General features: G+C 39.5%; 1 protein-coding gene across 1 annotated transcript in view; it reads left to right on the top strand.

Annotated features, from left to right (window-relative positions):
• The first annotated feature begins 874 nt into the window (after positions 1-874).
• LOC127628168 (ubiquitin domain-containing protein 2) overlaps positions 875-25,739 on the top strand; it is a 35,264-nt gene continuing 10,399 nt past the window's right edge. The window contains exons 1-2 of the mRNA XM_052104895.1: positions 875-1,005; positions 23,447-23,683. Of these exons, the coding sequence (XP_051960855.1) occupies positions 936-1,005; positions 23,447-23,683 (307 nt within the window). The 5' untranslated portion in view covers positions 875-935. The remainder of the gene's footprint in view (positions 1,006-23,446; positions 23,684-25,739) is intronic.

Here is a 25,739-nt window from a genome sequence, read left to right as displayed (position 1 = left end):
TCTTAAATAATAATAATACTTATTATACTGATATATTATTGCATTAATTTGATATATATATATATTGCATTATGTGTGGGTGCAGGGCTGGACTGGTAATCTGGCATACCAGGCATTTTCCCGGTGGGCCAACGCACTTTGGGGCCGATCAGGGGTGGACTGGCCATCAGGAGAACCGAGCGGGCCGGTGGGTCGGCCGCAAATGGGGCGAATGGGCCGCGATAAACCAAAATGAGCTGTCACGTTATGCAGAACGGACCACAAAACGGCACCACAATATGCAGAAAAGGACAGCGAACCCCTCAGTTGCTAAATCCCAGGCTGATATTTCTTCCCATTCCAGCAGGTGCATGTGTGTGATTAATACAATAATATATATTAATATTATTATTATTAGCCTATTATTAACGTGGAGTAACCTGTCTTGGTCAATGGTCCAAATTCATAAAATAACCTGCATCCTTTAATTTCTTATCACGGATCTTCACCCACTATAGTGTATACTTTCATTGTTTAGCATGCACTGTTAAGCAAGGTCATCTAGTTGTGCCGACTTCATTTAATGTTGTCCATCATCTTTAAACTCTTTTGCAATGAGACTAGAACTTAGCTGGAAGGTTCTAAAACCCCCAGTGAGCTGCCTTACTAGCAGCTGGGCATCATTGTTGCTTGCATCATCTTTGGCCCATACTGACGCTTTCCGAGACAGTATGGGCCAAATTTGAAAGTTGTCGATAAGTGTGCATGCATATACCAATCCTGCCTCTCTCCAGCTGATGCCTGCTCCCTGTCAATCTCAACCCCAACAGTGTGTGTGTGTGTGTGTGTGAGTGAGAGAGAGAGAGAGAGAGAGAGAGAGAGAGAGAGAGAGAGAGAGAGAGAGAGAGAGAGACAGATCGGGTCTAAGGGGGGACGAGACGCTCCGTGAAACATCCATGGGTGGCTGTGTGGGCAGTCATCATGATTCTTCAGGCAGTTTAAACGAAAATTCGGACGGAACCGGAGGTAGGCAACTAAGCATTTCTAGGAAATGCGTTTTAAGTCAGTTTGTGCTGTTTCGGGTCTACGCTGCGTTCACATATGCAACTGCAGCATTTCCTTGTCTCCTCGGCTTGGTTGTGCTGATAAATATCTTGGTGGATTTTGCATTGGTATATAAGGCACGATCGCTCCACTCAAACCCACGCCTTGCTGTAGAAACTATTATGATTGTGATTATGCAAATATTTTCATAAATCTCCCGCACCGCCCTTTGTCTTTGGGTAGTGAATCGTTCTGCATGTGACACCTTCCTACTAGCTGACTAGCTTTAGCTGTGCGTGTGCCTGCATGGCTAGTGTTGCTGTGTTTGTGCTCTCTTTAATGAAATGTGGGTCATGGCTTTGGACCTGAAATGCAGAAACACGCCGGGTTATTGCCCATTTTGTATCTTTATCTAGCTTATTTCACACGACTTGGCTTTAAAAATCACGGTACTCTCGCTTGCGCTGTGTTGTTATTGTTTGAGAATATGTATTTGAGATATGATTAACACACCTGATTAATCACTTTTTTGCTTCTAAATAGTACAATAAATAATGTAATACAGTCCCCAAGACAAACTGAAATACAACCAGGAAAAGGTTGTACATTCGGTGTCATTTTTACAGTCTGTAAATTCTGTGTTTGTAATATGTGTACTCAATGTTAAGCAACTGGATTGAAGCCTTTCTGTTTTGTTGATAGTTCACGCAGTGTTACTCAAGCATTCAAGTGGGACACAAAATACGAAAGAAAATAAATACACAATGAATGACAGCAAAAGCTCTTTTTCTGTTGTACCAGAAAATAAACATAAATAAATAGACTGGCGTCACTTATTTACGACATTTATGAGATTTTTTATTAATATATGCTTAAAAAAAACAGCAAAAGGTGAGTCAATAGTTGGCTGTCATATGTAACATATTAATATTATTAAAATAACAAAAAGTTGAAATATCTTTGCAAAATCATTCGTTTCGATCATCTGTCCTGTCGACACGTCCTGTCCAACATCCCATCTTGGCAACTCGTGAATCATGTAGAATTCCTAGTTTCACGTATTTAAAAAAATAAAATTATGATGATTTGAATGATTTAAAAATTAGTATTTAGCTACTATTCACGTATAGAGCTGTTTTTTGTGTTGCCAATTGTGGAAGAATGTCGCTAAAGCAGACTACGAAAGTTGCAATAATTGTCGCTAGTTGCTAGATGGATATTTTACTCGCTAAAGGTGCGTACACACTGCCAGCGACATCGCGCGCGACAGCGACTCAATACCATTCATTTTCAATGCGAGCACAGTGACTTCCGGCGACACGAGCTGTCGCGACCGTTGGCGCTAGATGTGGGCGTGTCCTGCGACGCGACAAAGTTGAGAAAAGTTCACGGAACTTTTAACTTTAACGGAAGCGACAGCCAATAGGAGAGACGACGAGAGAGCTCACGTGATCCTTCTCTCTCTCTCTCAGCTCCTGCAGTAACGGAAAGATGGATGAAAGGCTAATTCTTGCTGTTAGACATTTTCCAGTGCTCTATGATATGTCTCTTCCCACGTACAAGGACATTTTTAAGAAAAATACTGCGTGGAAAGGTGTATCTGAGATCGCGGGGATTTTATGGACCCAGACAGAACGGCATTTGCATTTTCGCCGCAGATAAACAGCCGCTCTGGTAAACAGCACGCCTGGTTTCTCATTCATCTTTGATATAAAGCATTTTATGTACTGATTCCATTTATATTTAGTCTTTTCCCTCCAAAATCTTTGTTTTTAGTGGCAAGAAAAGAGATTCGCTGTCAACAGCAATGGAATGACATCCGTGAATGTCATTTATAAACGTTACTAGGCAACCAGTAGTGGGAACACCCACTAGCGACTTCACCGCCAGCCACTGGCGACCTGCAGCAATAAAGTCGCTGGCAGTGTGTACGCACCTTAAGCTGGCAACACTGAGTTCACGTGGAGATTTGCAGTTGTGTGATGTTAGATGTTGCTGCTGATGTAATAATTTAACTCATATTTTTGAGGGCAAAGGGCTGATATACAGAACATTTCATTTATCCTTTCAAATCACAATATGGCTCATAAATAGTCATGGTCTTAGCTGTTTTTTTCAGCCTGACTTGGTAATAAGTGCCCAAAACCCCTCTAAAAGTGGCCAACTGACCAGCCGACCAGCTGTTATGAGCGATGTTTCATCTCAAATCAAATCAAATCACAGTATGTGAAAGTGCTGGATATGTCCTTGAGGGAGGGAAGCTCACCTCCAATGATGTGTCTGGCAGTTCGCACCACCCTCTGCAGGGCTTTGCGGTTGTGGGCGGTGCTATTGCCGTACCAGGCGGTGATGCAGCCAGTCAGGATGCTCTCTACAGTACTGGTGTAGAACCGTGTGAGGATGTGGTGGTTCATTCCAAACTTCCTCAGCCGTCTCAAGAAGAAGAGGCGCTGGTGAGCCTTCTTCACAACGGCCTCAGTGTGGACGAACCATGTGAGTTCCTCAGTAATGTGGACACAGAGGAACTTGAAACTGCTGACTCTCTCCACCGGTGCTCCATTAATGGTGATGGGGGCTGTGTTTCTCTGTCTTTCTTCCTGAAGTCCACTACAAGCTCCTTGGTTTTACTGATGTTGAGGGAGAGGTTGTGCTCCTGACACCAGCGTGTCAGAGTACCTCCTCTATGTAGGCTGTTTCATCATTGTCAGTGATCAGACCTACCACCGTCGTATCGTCAGCAAACTTAATGATGGCATTGGAGCTATGTGTTGCCACACAATCATGTGTGTACAGGGAATACAGGAGTGGGCTGAGAACACAGCCCTGCGGGGCTCCAGTGTTGAGGGTTAGTGATGAGGAAATGTTGCTGCCCATTCTAACCACCTGACGTCTGCCTGACAGGATGTCCATGATCCAGCTGCACAGTAAGCTGTTTAAGCCCAGAGCCCAGAGATTCACATCAAGCTTGGAAGGCACTATGGTGTTGAATGCTGAGCTGTAGTCTACAAACATCATTCTCACATATGTGTTCCTTTTTTCCAGGTGGGAGAGAGCAGTGTGTAGTGTAGATGCAATGGCATCATCAGTGGAGCGGTTGTTGCGGTAGGCAAACTGCAATGGGTCCATTAGCCTCTCAAAGTCAGAGCAACAGGACGCCAGTCATTTAAGCAAGTGATTTTTGATTGCTTTTGTACAGGCACAATGGTGGACGTTTTGAAGCATGTGGGGACTACAGACAGCGAGAGGGACAGGTTGAAAATGTCCGTAAAAACACCAGCCAGTTGGTTCACGCACACTCTGGATTACGCAGCCCGGAATGCCGTCTGGACCCGCGGCTTTACGGATGTTCACCCGTCGAAGGATCGAGTTACATCCGCAACAGAGAGGGAGAGTGAACCTACCTCTGTAGCATCGGCTGCGAGTGGTTTCTCCACGAGGGCGGTGTTATTGTCCTCGAAACGAGCATAAAATGTGTTAAGCTCTTCCGGGAGAGAGGCAGCGGTGTTCTGGTGGAGTTTTTATTCCTTTTGTAGTCCGTGATGATGTTAAATCCCTGCCACATACTTCCAGAGTCGGTGGTGTTGAACTGTCCTTCAATTTTGTGCCTGTAGTTTTGTACTGGCATTTGGCTGCTCTGATAGAGTTACGGAGGGCATAACTGGCTTGTTTATGCTCCTCCGCGTTCCCGGAATTAAAAGCGGAGGTCCGTGCATTAAGTGCCGCATGAAAATCGCTGTTAACCCATGGTTTCTGGTTGGGGTAGATCCGTATTGTTTTGGTCGGAACAACGTCCTCTACGCACTTCCTGATGAAACACGTTACGCTATCAGCATAAACCTCGATGTCGTCATCAGAGGCAGATCGGAACATCTCCCAGTCCACATGATCAAAACAGTCTTGAAGCATAGAGTCTGATTGGTCCGACCAGCACTGGATCATTCTGAGGCTGGGTGCTTCATGTTTCAGTTTCTGCCTGTAAGCGGCAGAAGCAGAACAGAAGAGTGGTCTGATTTGCCAAATGGTGGGCGGGGGAGGGATTTGTAGCCATCCCGGAAAGGAGAATAGCAATGGTCCAAATCCCGGGACCCTCGTGTGTTGAAGCTGATCGGGTGATTCTCGCGAAATTAGACATATGAGGTGTCATGAAACATTTTGATGATAAAAGTTAATGCTATCAAAATAAGAAGGATACAGTTATAAACATCTCTTCATGTACTATTTTGCACATGATTTCAAATGACATCATAAATACCAATTTTGTTGTTTTTTCCACATTTAAGGGAAATTTTTCATTACACTAACGTGTCCATGACTGGATTTGTGTTCTTTGAGATGGAAATATTTATAATTAAAAAATATAAAAAATAAAAAGCTTCAGTGCATGTTATACTATAAACATTTACAGTAAAGAAACATGTGGTATTTGTTGATCATTGGTAAATGTAGTGACAATAATAAGGAATATAAATGTGTCCAAGACCAATTTTCTCATCCTCCGCAACAATTTTCAATCATTGTTTAAGTCCAAAAAGGAACTAACATTTTCAAGAAATTTTGTTGGAAGGGACATAATTGACTGTGACACTCAAGATGGCTACCAGGTAAGCAGTTCTTATTTTTTCTCTCCAAATAAAAGTTAAAATTTTGTTTGTCATAGTACCTACACAACTTTTTAGTTCTCATTACTGAAACATGAGTTTGTCCATCCATCCATCCATCCATCCATCGTCAACCGCTTATCCTGTGTACAGGGTCGCAGGGGGCTGGAGCCTATCCCAGCTAACATTGGGCGAAAGGCAGGGGACACCCTGGACAGGTCGCCAGTCCATCGCAGACATGAGTTTGTGAAGTTTTAAAAAATGTTGCCGTTTTAATTTTTTGATTACTATATACCCCATTATGGTCTAAATATAAAAAGAGAGGGAAAGTTTAGCTAACCCTCATTTAGCTTCCACAGTTAGCAAGAATGTTTAAGGTCGCTCATCCTCCGCAACACCATTATCATTCACCGCAACACCATTATCATTCACCGCAACAATTGAAGGCTTGTTGCGGTGGAGATACTCAATGTTTCGGTAATGAGAAACAGACTTATGAAGGAGGGACATGCACTATAACTCTTGCTCATTTCAATATAACTTGATATTTGCCTTAAACACTTGAACAAATTGCATAAACCTTGCAGAAATGTCACCTCCTCTGCTAGACATTTCTGCATTTTACCTGACATATGGGCAAAACATAAAAAACGCTCATGAATGAGTTACAGTTGGGGGAAAACGTGATTGGTACAAAGTAGAGATGCACCGATTGCAATTTTCTTGGCCGATTTCGATTTCCGATTTTTTGCAAGTGTGACCTGCCGATACCGATTTTTTTCCGATTTTCTTTCCAAGAACTATTATTGACCACATATACAAACAAAATCTACCTTGCTTCAATGCTAAATTTTATTTTCATAATAAAATAAATTATTAAACATTACAATTTCCCCCAAACTGCACTAAGTTACAGGATCTTCTCTCACTTAAACAACTCTCAAAATAAAGTGCTCTGTGACTAGAAAGAGGTAGAAATAACAATTAACTGCAAATGAGTTGCTTTATATAACAGATGTCATTTTCCACTATTTTTATAAATGGACATTTTTCTCTTTATTACTCGTCTAACAAAACAATTCCAAAGATCTGAAAAACTGAAGTGTCCAATACGCTCAACTTATGTTAGATGTCCAAATATCAGTTGTAAAACTGAGCACTGCTTCAGGAATGGCTTGCATACCTGTCAACACTCCCGTTTTCCCCGGAAGTCTCTCGTTTTGTTATTTCTCCCAAAAAAACTCCCGTAATTTGTATGGCCCAAACCACGTTATATGAATAATCACATCAATATATTATTCCAAGGTGGTCCAGTTGCCATGACCACAATCTGGCAACCTACAACCCATTTGCACTGTTGATATCTGCGCAGGTAGTAGACGCGGGATGTTAAATCAAGCATCACTGGTAGATGGGAGGAGAAGAATCAGCTGGTGCTCCGGTGAAAAAACAAAATATACATGTAAATTTAACAACAGCTGGATGGAAGAATTGAATTTCATATCCCGAAGCCATATCGACAATGCCCACGCCTTTTGTAATGTGTGTCGCACTGATTTTAATATCGGACACGGTGGGAAAAATTACGTTAAATCACAACGGCACAATTTGTATGTATTTAGCCTGCCTCTGCCATCCAGCACCCCCCTTCCCCTCTCCCGGATTTGTGTACCCAAATGTTGACAGATAACAGGCTGCGTGTGTGACATGACACAAGATTAAACAACTCGGGCAACGCAACGTCGGAAAGTACCTCATACTCTGTATCGAGGAAATTTATCAGATTTCTGAACCCTTTGTCCTCAACTATGGAGAACAGCTGGTCATCCAGGGCCATGAATTGCATAATTTTCCTTGTAATTGCTTTGGACTTTTCGCTGCTCATTCCAAGGAATGATAGGAGAGGCTGCTGACTTGTGGCTGGCTCTGAGCTCTGGCTAGCTTTAGCCGCTTTCACTTTTTAGCTTCTTTTTTAAAATGGGCATTTTCAGCTGGGTGATGGTGTTATAAGTGTCTTATTAGGTTTGTTGTTCCGAAAGTTATTGTGGTGGTTCCCCCACGGTTTACTTTGGCCTTACAATTATTACACACTTCGAACTTTATATATACTTCACTCACACAGTGAAGATCTCCCACGCCAATGACATGTTTACATGCGGCTGTGACGTTATTGCCTGCGCTGCTGGCGAGGCTGACCAGCTGGTTACCGGTCCGGGCCGAGCATGCGGAAAATTGGCTAATTCCGGTCCCTGGCCGGCCGGTCGATCGGTGCATCTCTAGTACAAAGCAGTCGTTCCAGTTGTTTGTTTTAGTTGTTTGACCAACTCATAAATCGAGTTGCTGCTATTCAAGTTCTTCACATGAAATTATTCTCAGAAAAAGGTTGTGTGGTTGAATGTCAGGACCAAAGTGTTTTAGCTAAACTAAAATCTTTTTACAAGAGCACATGATGCTGTTACATTTAAATGTTTCTCAGGACCACATGATAATATGTTACATTGAAAAAGTTCTCATGAACACATGATTATATGTTATACTAGAATGATAATATTTATACTAATGGTTGTATATTTGTTAGTACTACTGTGTAGGCTACATGACATGATTCTTTATGAGCATAACATTGTAACTTATATACACAACACTTGTTAACACAAGGCATGGTACTGTGATGATTACGATAAATGAGAAAATGAAACTCTGTTCATGAAATAAATATTATTTAAAAAATTGTATGCATTTTAAATATGTAAAATAGGGTTAGGCATCAAACCCCTTTGTCAACAGTTAATGTGTGAGCTAAATCTCATTTCCGAAACATTGATTCTCATTACCGAAATGGCATTTTCATTATCATAACATGTATCTTTTTACAAATTAAGTAATAATTAGATAATCATATTTTGTTTTAAAATGTATATACATATTACACAACACTACTTATTTAAGGTCTGCTACATAACAAATGTGTATGTTATCTTTTAGTAAAACAATTAAATAAAAGAAATTGTAAATCATCACGTATGTTTCGGTAATGAGAGAAAATAACGAAATTACAAAAAATAATAAATATGAAAAAGTAATCTCTCCAGAGTTTTACATAGCTTTGAGCACGAGTAATAAGAGTCTACTTTAACATTAGCCAAAAATACACATTTTTAACCATATATTTAATGTCATGTCATGTTGCGGTAATGATAATGTTTTATGGACTTCATCTAAAAATTTAAATAATTATATAGGAAATATTTTTTTAAATCTTGTAAAAATAATAGTAAGTCCAGACCTTAATCTTATATGTGCAAAAAGAAAATTGGCTTTAAGGGCATTTTAAAAATTCTGATGCTGGACACCTTCTAAATCTGGATTTTGTGAGAATCACCCTGATGTGTTGGTGGTATTTTGGTGCGATTGTTTTAAAATTGGCTTTGTTAAAGTCCCCGGTAACAATGAACGTGCCCTCAGGGTGCGCGGTTTCCTGCTCACTTATACTCCCATACAGTTCCTTGAGTGCCCGGTCTGTGTCGGCTTGTGGGGGGATGTACACAGCGGTGATAATGACTGAACATTTGCCAGTAGTATACTGGGTAGTGGGGGTCGATTTGCGCAATGTCTTACTCTGATGAGTATGCCAGCTCTTTTTCCCCTTTTCCTTCTGCGTTTCCGCGGCTGGGCAGCCCAGACAAAGGGCTCTGCTTGCGTGTTTGTAAACAGCGGGTCGGCATTGAGGAATTTGAAGTCCGGTTTTCGGTTTGTTATTGCAGAACCAATGTCCAAAAGCTTTTGTCAGTCGTATACAATAAGGCAGACAACATCCAAGACAAAAAAAAAAAAAAACTGTAAACAAAACAAACAATAAACTACAGTGTTGTGTCGGAGCTCGCAATGCAGCAGCCATACCCGGCGCCAACTTGAGTCCAAATCTGAAACGAAAATAGTGTTTCAGAAAAAAATTAAATAGCTCAAGGTATATGGGACAAAATTACCTTGCTGTATAGGCTAATTATTGTAATAGCTGTGACACCCTTCAGCTGGCGTCACACTATCAGACTTAGAATAATTTGATCTGGGTTGGGGGGGGGTGTCAGATTTAGCAACTTTTGTTAAAAGTTACTCAGTCGGTGGTCACACACACCGATTAAGAAAGGAGGATAAGTGTCACACTAAATGACTGCCTTAGACGTTTCTCAACACTTCACTATCATGCCCCATTTCTCTGTGAAATAAGAGCAAGAACACAGCGCAAACATAAACAATAACCAAAAACAATAACCATAAACAATAACCATGAACAACAATCAGTGTTTCACGCTAGCTTTTGCAATTTGCTTTATCATTTGTGCTTGCAAAGAAGCAAAAGAAAAGCGGCGAAAGGTTTGGCAGAGACCACATTTGTGGGGTCGCTGATAATATGGCTTGGCAATTCTTCATAGTGAATTGGATGTAAGAATGCGTTTATAACAGTTGATTATTACACGTGTGAAAGTTTACAAAAGAAAAATTATCCACCCTCCTTTCTTTAACCTCTATTTCATTTAATTTATTCACCAGTCAGGGGAAACAGGACACAAACCTTTTGGCCTCACTGCCCTCCTAGGAGTGGAGATAATTTTTCTTTTGTAATTGATAAAGGCCCATGATCTTCGCACCCTATATAGGTAGAGCACAGTGATTTTGTACTTTTATTTGTGAAAGTTTATAAATTGATAATAATAGATGATTAATTATGGCATAATGTACAGTCACCAATGACCGGATAACTAAACAACTACGTATGAAATAGGTAGACATTAAATATTTTTGTAAATGTTGATTACAGATTAACAATTTTATACTAACATATGTGATCATAGAATGCCATGATTGACCAATCACAATAAATTATTATTTTAAGTACATAATAAGTACAATTATATTTAAGTAAATTCTCGTATATGTTATATTTATAATATAATAATTATAACTAATATTTAAATTAGTGCTATAAGTCTTTTAACATTTTTAATCACGTTTAATTTCGTATTTTTTTTTTTGTTTTTTTTGTCAGATTTTAAAAGTGCTGTAATTTGACTCTATATAGCCTACGCTTCTTTTCTTGTCAAAATTAATTAATTTATATCTAAGGAAAGAAAACAAAACAAAATTTAACAATATAATGCTTTATTGAAATTTTCCAAATAAAGCCTTCCACAATATAAAGATAGAAATGCACTAAAATATCACCAATTCAAGTAACATTAAACTTTTCCCAAAGTCTAAGTGGGAGAACTAGTCTTCACATAGGTTGAATATTCATTGTAATGGGGATTAAACCACTTAAACTCTCATCCTCCTCAATATTAATCTTCCGGTAGACTGTACTAAGCTATCTGCTTTGTTACAGCAATCGCAAAGCCATGTTCAGGATTCACGTCAGAGCGTCAACGCCAGCTTCGAGTACCACATTGTACTCACCATGAAAATCGCAGGGAAATGCTGTCAGAGATTATTTTATTTACTGAGATAACAACCTGTGCGGCTCTATCATAGGAGAAAGTGTAACGGTCAACTAACATGTTACGACAGTACCGCCCATAGAATGTTTATGGGAACGCTGCATTATGCTATTTTATGCTAAGTGTGTGTCAGTGTAACGACTCCGGGCCAACATATTAGAAAGGTTCCGACCTTTCACACCAGTGTTTATGCTGTATTAACGGTAAATGTGTGAATCGCGATTAAGGAAATTGAACGTGTTACACCTTTCAAATTAATTGCATGCATTAACACTTTCATTTGGACAGCCCTAATATATAAAATATTTATAATATAAAATATAATTTGTCATACAGACAGGCATGTTGGCTTCAAAGAGCAATGAGCCTCTCCTCCATGTGCACCGTTCATGCTCACTTTCCATTGGAGGTCATTCTTTTCCAGCAAAAATTATTTTTGCTTCTGTCCTCTGAAAAACATCTGGAAAACCATCACCTTTATCTATGAACTTGACATCGCCCCCTGAAGCTCACTGATCACTGCCTTGGTGTTCCCTTCCCACCAACTGCCATAAGTATTTCAAACAATCCGGACATTGTTTGTGAAGTGATGATTATCTCAGCAGAGAGTACCGACGGTCAAGGGATTAACGATGGTGTAAATGAAGCTCACATATGAAGTGCTAGTGTGGCACTGGCTTTAGATGAAACCCAGAGCAGTTCCTAAAATTACAGTTAACTGTATTCTTAAGGGCTGCACATTTTTCACAGCTCGCAATGCTTGATTTGGATATTATCTATTTAGCATCTCCTTGAAGGATGGTGGTAGTAATGCCACAAAGGACTGCATTTGTTTCGAACGACAGCAAGGCAGATCTTGAGAAAGGAAGAACTGGGACATATTTGAAGTTTAAGCAGAAATTTTAGATTCTTAAAGGTGATGTTTTTTAGTTTTTGAGATGTCCCAGCTATATGCAGAGAAAACCATAAATAAGACTTTTGTAGGTTGATTCGCATGAAAAAGTGTAAACTCTGTGGCGCTGTTACAACATTGCTATTTGTGCCGACCGTTTGAGCAAACATCGGAATCAGTTTGTTGCTGTTTGTACGACCAACGGTAGACCGGGAAACTTGTTGGAAACTCATTATTTTTGCCATTAAGTTTGGTGACATAAGTGCCACAGAAATTAATTTTTTTTGCATTTTCTGAAGAGATATTGAGTGTTGCTTGCTGTGATGATGCTAAGGTGTTCTTAGTGGTTGTTAGCATGTTGTTAGATGGTTCATGGTGGTTACTTACTGGCCCAATCAAAACCCCCAAGTTTCTATGACATTTGTGTCTGTAGATATAGGCTAAGGTTCCTCCTTTAATGTAAGTCTATGGGTTTTTAATTTATTTCTTTGAGATATAAATAATATCTTAAGCACACGTGCCAAAGTTGAATACATAAGGGTTAGCGCTTTTGAATCATTTTCTGTATCATGATTCTAGTTGATTTCTTAACTCTTATTGCTACAGATATTTTTGTAATCTGTAACGTTTCAGCAGTCTGCTTGCTGTTCAGCGGACTCATGTCGGGTGTTTCTGAACTTTTGTAAGGTGAAACTTGAGCATGCTCATCCAAGACGCCTCTGCCAGACTGACCAAAGGTTGTGCGATTCGACCCATCTGTAATGCTATCCTGATGAAATTGGCTTTTGAAAGGAGAACTATTCTTCCACTGTTTTCTTTCCACTGCCATCTTTTTTGTCTTGCGCAGTACATGACGCAATCTAGAATGTACACAAATGACAGATGATTGCCTCTACGAGACATAAAGCTGCTGCCAGTCCTTATTGAATTATTGACATCATGTATGAAGTCATGGCTGAGTCTCGACAGCCTGAGCTCCTTGGTCGATGTTGTTAGACTTAATTGCATCAGGCTTTTTCTTTTCTCTTGCCATCTTTCCTCTCGCTTTCTTTCTCTGTCTCTTTGGATTTGTGTATCTGAGTCTCTCTCCATCCTGAGTGGAGTCCTGGCTGCGCGGATAGTTCCCAGATGTCAGTACCCCCTCACACAAATGCTTCTCACAGAGGCTATGTTCGGAATGGCATACTAGCATAGGCTGCTCATTTAAACAGTACTACGGCTCAGAAGACGTGCAAAGTTCATGTTTAAAGTGCTCCCATTTTACTTTCTACCTCTCCTCACAGTTCCCTGTATCTTTTAATTATTTTGTCCAATAATAAAATGCAAATAGCAATAAAACTTATACTGTCTGTAAATGTGTGGATATTTCATTTAAACAAAACGATTGAATGTATTTCAAAATTTAATTCACAAACCTCACAACTTAAATCTGTGGGCTCTGCCTTTTTCCACTATAAAAAACATGAAAATCTGTTTCTGTTAAGGTAAAACAGGCTTGTTCAAATGCCTCTCAGGTGTTTTAATTCTCGTAAATTTAAAGTTTAGTTTTTGTTATGGCCGTTTAAGCATTCTTGTACCTATTTCAAGGGAGAATGCTGTGGACCACGTCCAGTAACCACATGCAGTCTATTTAGCCCTTCTTCTTTGTTTTCTTGGAGCCGGCCCTGTACAATAGACCTCATTCCAAGCTTGCTTCACCTGGATTTTTGGGTCGCCACAGAGATGAACGTGAAACGCATGCCTGATATCTTAATAATAATGGCTAGGTTACTCTTTTAATGTTAAACGGATAGTTCACCTCAAAATTTAAGTTCTGTCATCGTTTACTCACCCTCATGTTATTCTAAACATATATGACTGTCTTTCTGACATGGAACACTAAATGAGATGTGATTGTTTTCCATACAATAAAAGTGGATGGTGACTGAAGCAAACATTCTGCCTAACATCTTTTATGATCCATGGAAGTCACATGAGTTTGGAACAACGTGAGGGTGTTCATTTGAAAATGTGCTTCTAATTAAAGTGAAATATGAATTCCAAAATCTATTGGCTGACAGAAGTTTTCAGGAAAGTTACCCATACCTGCCTTTTTGAAAAAATAAAGTCTGCTTGGCTTTAATTTCCCCAAATTCCTTTGATCTTTGATTTTCAATAATAATAGAAAAAATAGACATATATTATACAGTAGATGGATGAATGGATGGTTGGATGGATATATAGTTAGATAGAACATTATGCATTGGAAAGGATTTTTTAAGTAAATTGAGATTTCAAGTAGAAAAACATACAACAGTAACCTGTATGAGGACAGTTGAGTAACAAATGCACTCCTTGTTCTTCACATACTTCCTCCACAGCTTAGAAGTTTATGTGCTCAGTTCACGACCAGCCCAATTTACTTAAATAATGGCATCACTTTTAAATGCCATGGTGGCTCTCTAACTAATTAGATTAATGTGGGCACCCGTCCAATTTACTGACACCAGTGCATTATTTACTAAACAGGAAATGGAACTGTGATGTTAATAAGGCTATAGATTTTCTGTCCGCAACATGGAGATATGTGTGCCCTGACAGATGCTGGCACACTCCATAGCCCTTAGAGACAATTAGTTTTTTTTTCTCTGAATAGAGGATCATTGTTGTTGCATTGTTTTGTGTATTTATACTGCAATTTGTCAAAGTGTATTGTTACTTGTATTGCTACTAGAGTCATTCTGCTTGGTGAAAGCTTGGTAATGGAGTGAGACCTAACAATCTTGTGATTTGTTGACAAATCGCATTAGGACCGTTGTGTAGTCTTTTCTGGTTTTTACACAATAATAGAAAGGACTATGAAAAGGAAAATATTGAATGTGCTATGAGTGGATTTGAAGGACTCAATGAAATCAGAATCCAAATTTTATGATGTGTAGTTTATGTTTGTTATCTTTGATAGCAAGAGGCAAACCGTGGTTTGTGGCTTTGATGTAAACTAAAGGCTGTTGGCGAATTAAAAGAAGGCATGAGCCCTAATATGTCCAGTCCTCTCAAAAGTCCTGTTTCTGTAGGAAATATGCTATGTCAACACAAGAAAGAAAACTGTCAAGCTAATTTACCGAGATATATAATACAGTATGTAGAAGATTGTTTCAATTGAAATAACTTTAAAACAAACTCATGCTAAGAATATCTGAATAGAATCTTATTTTAGCAGTCAGAATGTGAAAAGGCAGAGGGCGGGGCCCGGTCGTGATTTTACACACCCGGCCCCTTATCAAGGCTAATCAAGCCTCCGAGAGGGATAAAGGCAGACTGCGGATGGTGGTGCAAGAGAGAGTGTTTACGGCAGCTGTCCATCCTATGTGTGTGTGTTTGTGTCTTTTTGTTTATTTTTATATTAAATATTATTTATATTGTCAAGCCGGTTCTCGGCTCCTCCTTTCCATTAATACCTTTACACTGGTGCCGAAAATCCAGGAAGGAGGCGGGATACGCCGTAGTAGAGTTCTCGCCGCTACATACTGGAGCAGCCGCGGCTATCTGTACAGAGCATTTATCTGAGTTATCGTAGACTTTGTCAGTTCAAACCAGTCTGGCCATTCTCTGTTGACCTCTCTCATCAACAAGGCAGTTCCGTCCACAGAATTGCCCCTCACTGGATGCTTTTTGTTTTTGGCACCATTCGGAGTAAATTCTAGAGACTGTTGTGCGTGAAAATCCCAGGAGATCAGCAGTTACAGAAATACTCAAACCAGCTCGTCTGGCACCAACGAGGGGGGCCTACACAATATTAGGCAGATGCTTTTTATGTTGTGACTGATCGGTGTATAATGATTCTCTGAGGATTAGAACAACATCAGTGCCTCTTTTTGACTCAGATGCAACACAACCTATCAACATTTGACTGAGGAGTATCATAGCGTGTATTGTATCATATGCCTTGTGTGGGCATGAATGTGCCACACAACAACAGCTATTTGGCTGAATGGCAAAGTGGAATTTGCAAACTTCTAATCTCATGATTTCGATTTTAATTATTTATTTTTAATATTTTCCCCTCCTTTTTTCATTTAACTGCTTTGCTAATCAGTTTTTATCACAAAGCTCTATGGAATACTAGATTCCAATAGGCCAATCACGGCATTCAGCAGTGAACTATTTTAACAGTGTTCTTTTGCATTAGAAAGTCACAGTATCAGACAATAATTGTTTATTCAGGATTGTGGAAATATTGTTTCTCTGTCTTTATGGTTGGAGTTTTTGGGTCATAAAGAAAGTGCTACACTGATTCACTTCCTAGGACTGAATTATTGATAGCTGTTTGTTTTTGTTTTTTATAACTGAAACTCTTACTACATCTTAATCCCATTGACTACACCAGCTCTGAACTAAATAGAAAGTCAAAAGTTAAGTAAGTTTGGCAAAGTGTGTCAACAAACGGAATTGAAAAATTCCAACAAAAGTTTTCAAACTGGTTTTCCGAACACTCCACCATCTTACATTGGTCAGATAAACCTGGTTGTCCCACCCCAAACACAGGGCGTTGGTTTAGCCAATGTTGCTATGTCAGGCTATGTGGGTAAATGATGACAGAGTTTTAATGTCTCTGAGAATTTTGGCTAACTATCCCTTTAACATCCAAAGAATTACACACTTCACCTTCAAGCAAGTAATACTAATTTAGTATCCCCGTTAATCCTAAGTCCTAGGTCATAAAAACTGGTTATGCAAATCTATTGCAGAGTTTTTCTTGTGTTGACCATTTGAATGGCATATGAACACACAGGCATCACTGACTACAGCAGCCTTGCTCCATCCAGAGCTGGGTACCGTTATACCAGACCTCATTTGTTCTGCATTCTGCATTCCAGACTGAAAGGTTGTGTTTATAATAGCAGCCAGATGTTTTACCCAATAAATATCTCTTTCTCAAATGCTCCTCAGGCTCTCTGATCTAACCACTTGAGCCCTTGGTAATTCTACCAATGCTGTTCACTGAGAGTCTGTATGTCTTCAGTATATTTGTAAGCTTTTGAAGGGTTCAGCATGTCAGACAGTTGAAAAATGACACTAATGCATGTATCTGCATTTTTAAGGGAATAGACTAAAGCAACAGGAGGTAGAAGGGCATAGCAGTGGGACTGAATGGTAAAGTGGAGGGCACAACGTTTGCAAAACTACATATTTTCAAAATCTACTAGTTGGCGAATTGCCTGAACAACCAGTCGACTAATTGGCCTTAAGGGAGTCCTGTACAATTAGGCTGGTTTTGGTTTCACCTGACCCTGATTGAATGCATTTCTTAATGGCTGTTTATATTAGATGCGCTCTTATGTAAATCAAGGGAGTACTACCAGCTAGATGAAGCGCAACGAAATGGAACCATATTGAAGACCTTCTTGAATCAACAGATGGAAGGGCACTCAAGACTCGTTTTAAAAAGTTGGGCTATTTTAAACTTTACAGTTGTCTTTAAAATGCAATAATCATGGCTGAATGTTCAAAAACAGTGAATGTGAATTTGGGGGGGACCCGGGTATCTCAGTGGTGAAGACACTGGCTACCACTCCTGGAGTTTGCTGGTTCGAATCCCAGGGCATGCTGAGTGACTCCAGCTGGGTCTCCTAAGCAACCAAATTGGCCTGGTTGCTAGGGAGGTTAGAGTCACACGGTGTAACCTCCTCGTGATCGCTATAAGGTGGTTTGCTCTCTGTGGGGTGTGTGGTGATTTTGGTATGGTGGCCAATTGGCCAATCACAACATTCAGCAGTGAACTATATTAACAGTGTTCATTTGCATTCTTTTGCATTAGGAAGTCACAATATCAGACAATAATTGTTTATTCAGGATTGTGGAAATATTTTTTCTCTGTGTCTTTCTTTATGGTTGGAGTTTCTGGGTCATAAATATAGTGCTACACTGATTCACTTCCTAGAACTGAATTATTGATGGCTTTTTTGCTTGTTTGGCGTGACGTGGCATGAAGCCTCCACATGCGCTGTGCCTCCGCGGTGGTCTCAGACGCGGAGGCAGCTGGGATCCGTCCTCTGCCCACCTGGACTGAGTGTGTACATTGAGAATTGGACATTCCAAATAGGGAGACCAAATAGGGGGGAGAGAAATGGATAAATTAAGCTGATAATGTACTCGCTCATTGCTTTCAGACCAGAGATGTTATAAGGAGAAGAGACGAACACTTATGTATAAATGGGTTGGAGAAAGCTTAACACAAATGCCAGAAATGTATTTAATGCAAGTATGCATACGCTTGCATTACTGTGGCGGTTACAAACATCAGTACTCAATGAGGTTTGTGTCATTAACTTGACATATATTAACATATTGACTTGAAATTACTTGCTCGGCAAAATTCTCTTAACTGTTGCTCGGCCAAGACAGTTGTTGACTTGAAAGAGAGAAATAAACGCAGAAGCGGGCCGTTCACACTTATGTCGTTATAAAACACATTTCATAATGCAACAGTTAAGTACTTCCATAACTACTTGTCTAAGGACATTTCCAGACCTGTAGACTGTTAGCTTTGTTCCAAAACAGGGACTAAATTGTTACAATGTTGCATTTTCTTCTTATTTTGGTTCGCTTTCACAAGGCAACATTTCAAAACAGACCAAAACTATGTCAATCAAAGTCACATGTGAGCAAGCTGTCCCCTTACTGGTCACTATGTTTGTTCACCATTCTAGGATTAAGCTCATCCATTGATATACCTTATATTATATTATATACCTGTAAAAAATGTTTCAACCATTTCAAATTTTAGAGAATTTTCGAGCATCGCCAGTTAGAGGTTGTGCTCCAAATACAAATGATCTGTCACTCGGATGGATATGAGTTGTAAAGTGTCTGTCATGGTTATTTTTATCCGTGATTAGTTGCATTATTTCTCCATTGAAATGTGCCTGTTCTCACAGATCTCGCTCACATGAATATGCACACACACATACACACACAAACAGCAGAGTAAAGCCACATAAAAAAAAAACGTATTTGTCAAAAAGTTGCTAACACCATCCTACTCGTGTTCTGCCTCTATCAAAAAGAGCGAAACAATCATACTAAAATTACCTCAGGAATTAGTAAACAACTATTAAATAGGGGCAGCAGTGGCTCAGCGGTTGATGCTCAGGGTTACTGACCAGAAGTTTGGGGGTTCAAGCCCCAGCACCACCAAGATGCCACTGTTGGGCCCTTGAGCAAGGCCCTTAACCCTATCTGCTGGGATATTGAAAACTAATACATTTCACTGTATATATGCAAAAAAACTGTGTGTATAAAGTGTGACCAAAATAAAAGGATTCTATTCTAAATCTAAAATCATAAAGTTGTCAAAAGGCTAAATCCATGTTTTGAGTATGAATTACAGAGAAGTGCTGATCTACAGATGAGTTCTCCAAAGATTATGTCTGAATATTATGATCTCAGTTATATCAGAAGCCACAACTAGCCAAGTATCTGGGAGGCAAGCTAGAGCTCCAGAGTTAGTTTGCAATCGGTCCGAGTCAACCTCGTTCAGGCAGTCTCGGACCGATTGATTTGGTGTGGATCTAAGTGTGATTGCCATGTTCATATATGCCTAAATTAACCAAACCAAGTGAGAAAATGCACCAAGTTCCAAAACAAACACTCCAAACGAGCCAGGTGTGAAAACGCCCAAACTAGAACATTGCTGCCCAGAGGTGTTACCAATATGTTCACAGAGTGACCGAACTTGCCTTAAAGGAACTTTGTTCCAGACGTCATTATTTTAACCCACCAAGACAGCCAGAAGGAGGTAGCTCACGATTGGCTTGCCTCCCAGATACTCGGCTAGTTAAGACTTCTGACCTAAGCCTGGTATCAATTAGATTTCAGCTGTGTATCTAAACCATGGATGTGGCATGTTTTCCACAGCAGCACCTGAGAACCCTCTGAACTCTCCACTTTTTCTCAGCTTCAAATATCTCTTGTTTGCCTCCTCTTTCTTATATTGAAGCTATGTGTTAGTAATGTAGTGTAACATAATATGCAGTGCCAGTGTTTATTTTGCTATTAATATGCTGCATTTATCTGGAGACATATTTATACCATTCAGGTACACTTTTCCTACAACTCACTCTTTCTATTTTCTCTCTTAGTCTGTTTGTAAACATAGATATCAAGTCATGCTGCTGCAGTTATTACATTTCAGATTCTACCATATGTTATCAGCTCAAATATGTATATTTAAAATCGATGGTTCTAGCTTTAAATTCTGATTGGATCAGCCATGTTTAAAGCTGCTGTAAAATAGCTGTCACATGCACACCTGTGACAGCACATTAGGGGTGTAAATTGGCAGTTTCATCACGGTACAATGTTGTATCGATTCTCTTAGCTAGCGATCCGATGTTTGCCAGTGTAAGGGTAGCCAGCTGATAGATAGCTGTGCAATGTGTATAAACCTCACTCTCCTGACCTCTAGAGGTGCACTAGCGACTGATGCTAGAGCCTGTAGTCTTTAGCCTCCTTGTTAGCGCACCCGCCTCCCATGCCAGAGATGATGGTTCAAGTCCCATACGGAGTGGGTTGAACAGTAGCGTCACAGTGGTGCCTTGACCTGGAGGGGAGTGAGGTTTAGGGGGGTGAGTGTAACGGTAGCTAGGTGATAGATAGGTGTACAAAGTGTATAAGCCTCACTTTCCTGACCTTTAGCCTCTTTGTTAGCATACCCGCCTCCCATGCAGGAGACGATGGTTCGAGTCCCTTACGGAGTGGGAAGAATAGGAGCGTCACACCAGTACCTCAAAGTCTGCCACGATACGATTTTGATTTCGATTCAGGGGCCTGTGATTATCTGCCTATATTATGCAATCAACTATATTTATTATATCACAAATGCAACCAAAATTTAATTTGAATATTTTATTGAACTCTCTGAAAGTGCAAATCCACACTGGGACAACAAAGTAAGTTACTTAATTATCTAAAAAAAATGATATATATAAAAATAAAGTCACATACATGTGATCATCAATAGCTTGATGACAGCTCATTGCCTTGTGGAATGAGGTAAACACTACAGTGACAGTTTGTCATCTCTACAATAGTCAAGCAAAAGTCTTTCCATACAAAATGCCTACAAACCCATGACAGGAGAGCATGTGCTATCTGTGTTTTTTTCTTACACCCTTACCGAACATCAGTCGAATTATGTAAGAATGCACCAAATTTCTAACATTTGGAACCATAAACATCTTGTTGCTAGGATAATGAACTATATTTTTTGGGGGCGGAAAATAGTTTTATTATTAGGCTAATACATTTTTTTGTATCCGTCTTTGTGGTGTCTTTCATCATACTGCTGACACCACCATTTATAAAACCAATAAGCAATGAGAAGCCAGCATTACAGTAATTTTCACCATGGTTAAGAGGGTTTTAGTAATTTTACTGTACTTCATTACCTTTATAGCTTTATTATGCTATAGCTACTCCGCCTGGTCTCATAGAACCATGTTATTGTTGTCAAATAATTTTTTACGTTGCTCATTGTACATCTCACAGTTACCTGGTGAAATAAACACAAGAGGTGCTAAAACAACTTTTATTCCCTTTCACCTAAATCATGAGTAAAAAACAGCTAATCTGTTCATAAAACAAATTCTTATGCCCTATTCCTCACACAATATTATGTTATGACATCAGAACACTTTTACTGTAGCGCATGACATGTTAGGCAATACATTTTAATACAAAACATTTGCATTAAATAACAAACTTTATTTAAAAGCTTGTTCGAATGTAATCAAATTGCATGGTAGCTCAACTGATAGAGCGTTGCACTTGTGAATGCATTCCAAAACACTGGGGTATGAGTCCTGAAGAGCATGAGTTGACACATATTCTGATGGAAGAAGAATGATATGGCCAAACGTATCCTTTGTTAGACCTCAAAAATAAATGTAAACATAACTTGTTTGTTTACTAGTAAACTCCACAAGGTAAGCTAACTTTTAATTTGAAGTAGTTTAGGATTTAATCCTACATAAGGTGTGTGACCTCTTTTCGATTAAATTTCATCCTCTTCAGCAGATGTTTGACTCCAGTGAAAGACTTTCTTGTGACACTCCAGCTCAGTAGTGGTGATAATGCACCATAATAGGGATGTGAGGAACATTACTCACAGAAGAGGATTTAACTTCCGACAGTGATTGTCTTGTATTGTTTTTGATGCTGCGCTTTGATGGCTGTAACAGCAAAGGTGCATAAATGGACTGAACTTAAAGCATTAAAGAGACGAAAGTTCTTGCAGAGATTTTACTGTGCTGACTATTATTCACTTTTAAGCACAGCAAGCTATAATCATGCAAAAACGCTCTCCAAGAAGTTATGTCTCTCAATTGAGTTGAGTCTCCCTTTAAAACAACCACCATTAAAATATTAATTTTAGTAGTCTACCCCACTAATCAACTAGTCAACTAGTTGTTGGACGACGAGTCGATTCGTCAACCAACGTGTCACATAAGCTGGATTGCCAACTGTCAGTTAACAACACAAAAAGAAGAAATACTTTCTTGCCTGTGTCAAAAAATTAGCGGATGTGACACTCTACCGATCATAAACTAATGTTTAACTAATACGTTTCTGTTGTGTTCTGTCGATAGCTGTATTGCATTGTCAGTGCTGTCTTGTTTGGTGCTCAGTGATATCATATTAGCCGGTTAGCTAGGTGCTAGCTATCGGCTACCTAGCCTTAATGCTGGTTTATATGACAGCAGGAATATGTAGCCGCTAGCCAGCTAATAATTCCTAACCCGCCGATTTCAGGACTGTGCTTTATTTATTTAGTTGTGTGTATAACTTTGACAAACGTTTTGTTTTTAGCAACACGCACCTGATCCAATCGTCTATGTAGAACATAGGCTAAATATCGAAAATGACTCAAATGTTTATCATTGATATCAAGGAATTTGTTTTCTTGTTTAATGCCAATATTGTTTTATCACCCAGCCCTTAACTCTCTTTTAGCTCAAAACTGTCACGATACATGAAATGATGTTAATGCGCGTAATACAGCCACCACTTCCAGTCACAGTTATGCAACTTTCAGGAGATCAGGCTGTGTTTAATTTAGCTTTAATTTTTTTTAAGACAGTATATCAAGTTAAAACCATTTTAAAAATCATCTCAAGATCCCAGCAGACTGTTCCAATCTGTTGCGCTCCGTCTAGCTGTTTTTGAATGCATATATGTGTCCTGTGTGAACACCTCTTAAGAAACGAATTGTGGTTTGGTGGACCCTAATTGTACAGAGCTTCCTTCCAACTAGTCAAGACAGACTAGTTGATTAATTGTTCAGGCAATTCAAAAGTAGTCGATTTTAAAAAGATGAAGTTTTGCACATACATATTGCGTACAGAAATGGTACTTGTCTTGATTGTCCTCATGTGTCATGTTGATTTGTTGTTTTGCAGTTGCACTGGGGAGAAACCAGCCCCTGAAGAGAGAGAAGCCCAAATGGAAGAGCGACTACCCAATGACCGACGGTCAGCTGCGCAGCAAGCGCGATGAATTCTGGGACACGGCACCGGCATTTGAAGGCCGTAAGGAAATCTGGGATGCGTTAAAAGCAGCCACACAGGCCTTTGAGAGCAATGACCATGAGCTTGCTCAAGCCATTATTGATGGCGCCAGCATAACGTTACCACACGGTAAGAGGCTCATGACACAGATTCTGATTCTGATAAGCGGTTATGTTTTGATACCAAGCAGACACTCGTGTTGACAGACAGATATGATGTTTTCGGTAAATACTATGGTTTCCCATTATATTAACCTTCCAATTTGTGGCAATCAGTTTTCTATTCTATTTATTTTTCATTCTCTGTCCTCTGGCAGTTTCCAGTTGATTTGTTTGAGCATCTGTTCTTTTTTGGAATACAAAAGAAAACATTTTGTAGAATGTTCCCACTGCTCTTTTCCATACAGGTGGTGTCAAACTCCAAAATCTAAAAAGGCTCATCTAAAAATGGTTTTAATAAACAAATAAACTGCAATTGGATCATGTCTTCTCCAGTCTGCCATCATTACAACGTGACATGCCAGGGGTTGTTAGAATCCACAAAAGTCACTTTTGCCAGTAATTTGGTTTTAGCTATTTGTTTACTTGCCTTATTAATTAATAACTAAAAACACTACAGTTATGAGTTGTATTCTTCTGCGTATTAGACCAACACAAATGATTCTCACGTTTCCATGGCAGTCCATGAAATCATCAGGGCAAGAATGATTTATACCAGTGGTTCCCAAAATCATTTTCAATTTTGACCTTTTAATGAAAAGGTTTTCGAGCGATGTGGACAGGTGGGCTTCATTACATCTATCTATGATTGGGAAGGTTAATGTTATTAAAATGAATTGTATTCAACTACCTGCTACAATCTCTCTCTATAGATGCCCCCCTCTCTTATTTCAAGCAATTTGATAGCATAGTAAAGTCCTTCATTTGGAATGGTAAATGTCCCAGATTACATTTCAGTAAGTTGCATAGTCCTATTGACAAAGGTGGGCTAGGCCTACCCAAGATTTTGTTTTATTATGCATTCGTTCTCAGACATTTGGCTCATTGGTTGCTTCCACCTGAGAGAGCCCCTCCCTGGTTTTGTTTTGAACAGGAAGCTCTTGCCCCTATTTCGCTATTGCAAAGCCTTTTTATCAAACTAATCGTAGAAGTTAAGTTACACCACGTTATCTTGCATTTGAACTCGGTATGGACAAAAGTGTCCAGAGTGTTTCATTTGGACATTTATTTAAATGTTGCCTCGAGCATATGTCTGGACCCAAAATTATGTATTAATAAGTCCCCTTTCTACTGGTCAGAGTGGATAGTGAGGGGGGTTGCTACGCTCGGTGACCTATATGAGAGTGGAGTGTTGAGATCCTTTTTGGGAGTCCCAGATCTCAGTTCTTTAGGTATTTACAGCTGCACCGCCTGCTCTGTAATATTTTTGAGAGTAGCATACCCCCCACTTAAGCAGCAGATACTCTGGGAGTGGTGATTACTGCTTTTGGAAAAGGTCATGAGGCATCGGTGTATTACTCCCTGTTAATTCAGTCTGAGGGATGAAGCTTCAACTTCTCTTCAGAGATTATGGGAGAAAGATTTAAACTTGGTATTGGAGTAGGGAGTGTGGGCTAAGATAAAAAACAATGTAAAGTCTGCATCTAGAGAAGCAAGGGTGCATCTTATGCAATTCAAGATTTTACATAAATTCTATTGGACCATCTCTAGATTGAATAGGCTTAGTCTTAAAGACACACACACCTGCTGGCGATGCCAATCAGAAGATAGGGACATAACACATGTGATTTGGAGGTGTGTTTAAAGGGATGGAAGTTGGCTGGAGCGCCCATTTCAGGATTGGTACATGGAGATGGGGAGGGTGGCGGCTTTCGATGAAGCATCATCTAGAACAGTGGTTCCCAACCTTTTTAGGGTACTGTACCCCCAAAACATTTTATCCTGCCTGAAGTACCCCCACAAGCGCATGTGATTGGTGTGATTTTTAGATTTGGTGTAAATTTTAGGTGATACCTGAATTTACCTGTAAATTATTATATTTTTACTTCCTATAACTCTTATAATATAATACTTGTCTTTTTTCAATATTTGTATGACTTTTTCACATCTTCACATGTCCATACCAATTATACAAAAACAAAGATCACATTTTATATAATAATAATAATAATACATTTATTTTATAT

Source organism: Xyrauchen texanus, chromosome 34 (assembly GCF_025860055.1).
Source record: "Xyrauchen texanus isolate HMW12.3.18 chromosome 34, RBS_HiC_50CHRs, whole genome shotgun sequence".
In the NCBI taxonomy this organism is placed as follows: domain Eukaryota; kingdom Metazoa; phylum Chordata; class Actinopteri; order Cypriniformes; family Catostomidae; genus Xyrauchen; species Xyrauchen texanus.
The sequence above is the reverse complement of the archived record's forward strand: the minus strand, read 5'-3'. Positions and strand labels throughout refer to the sequence as shown.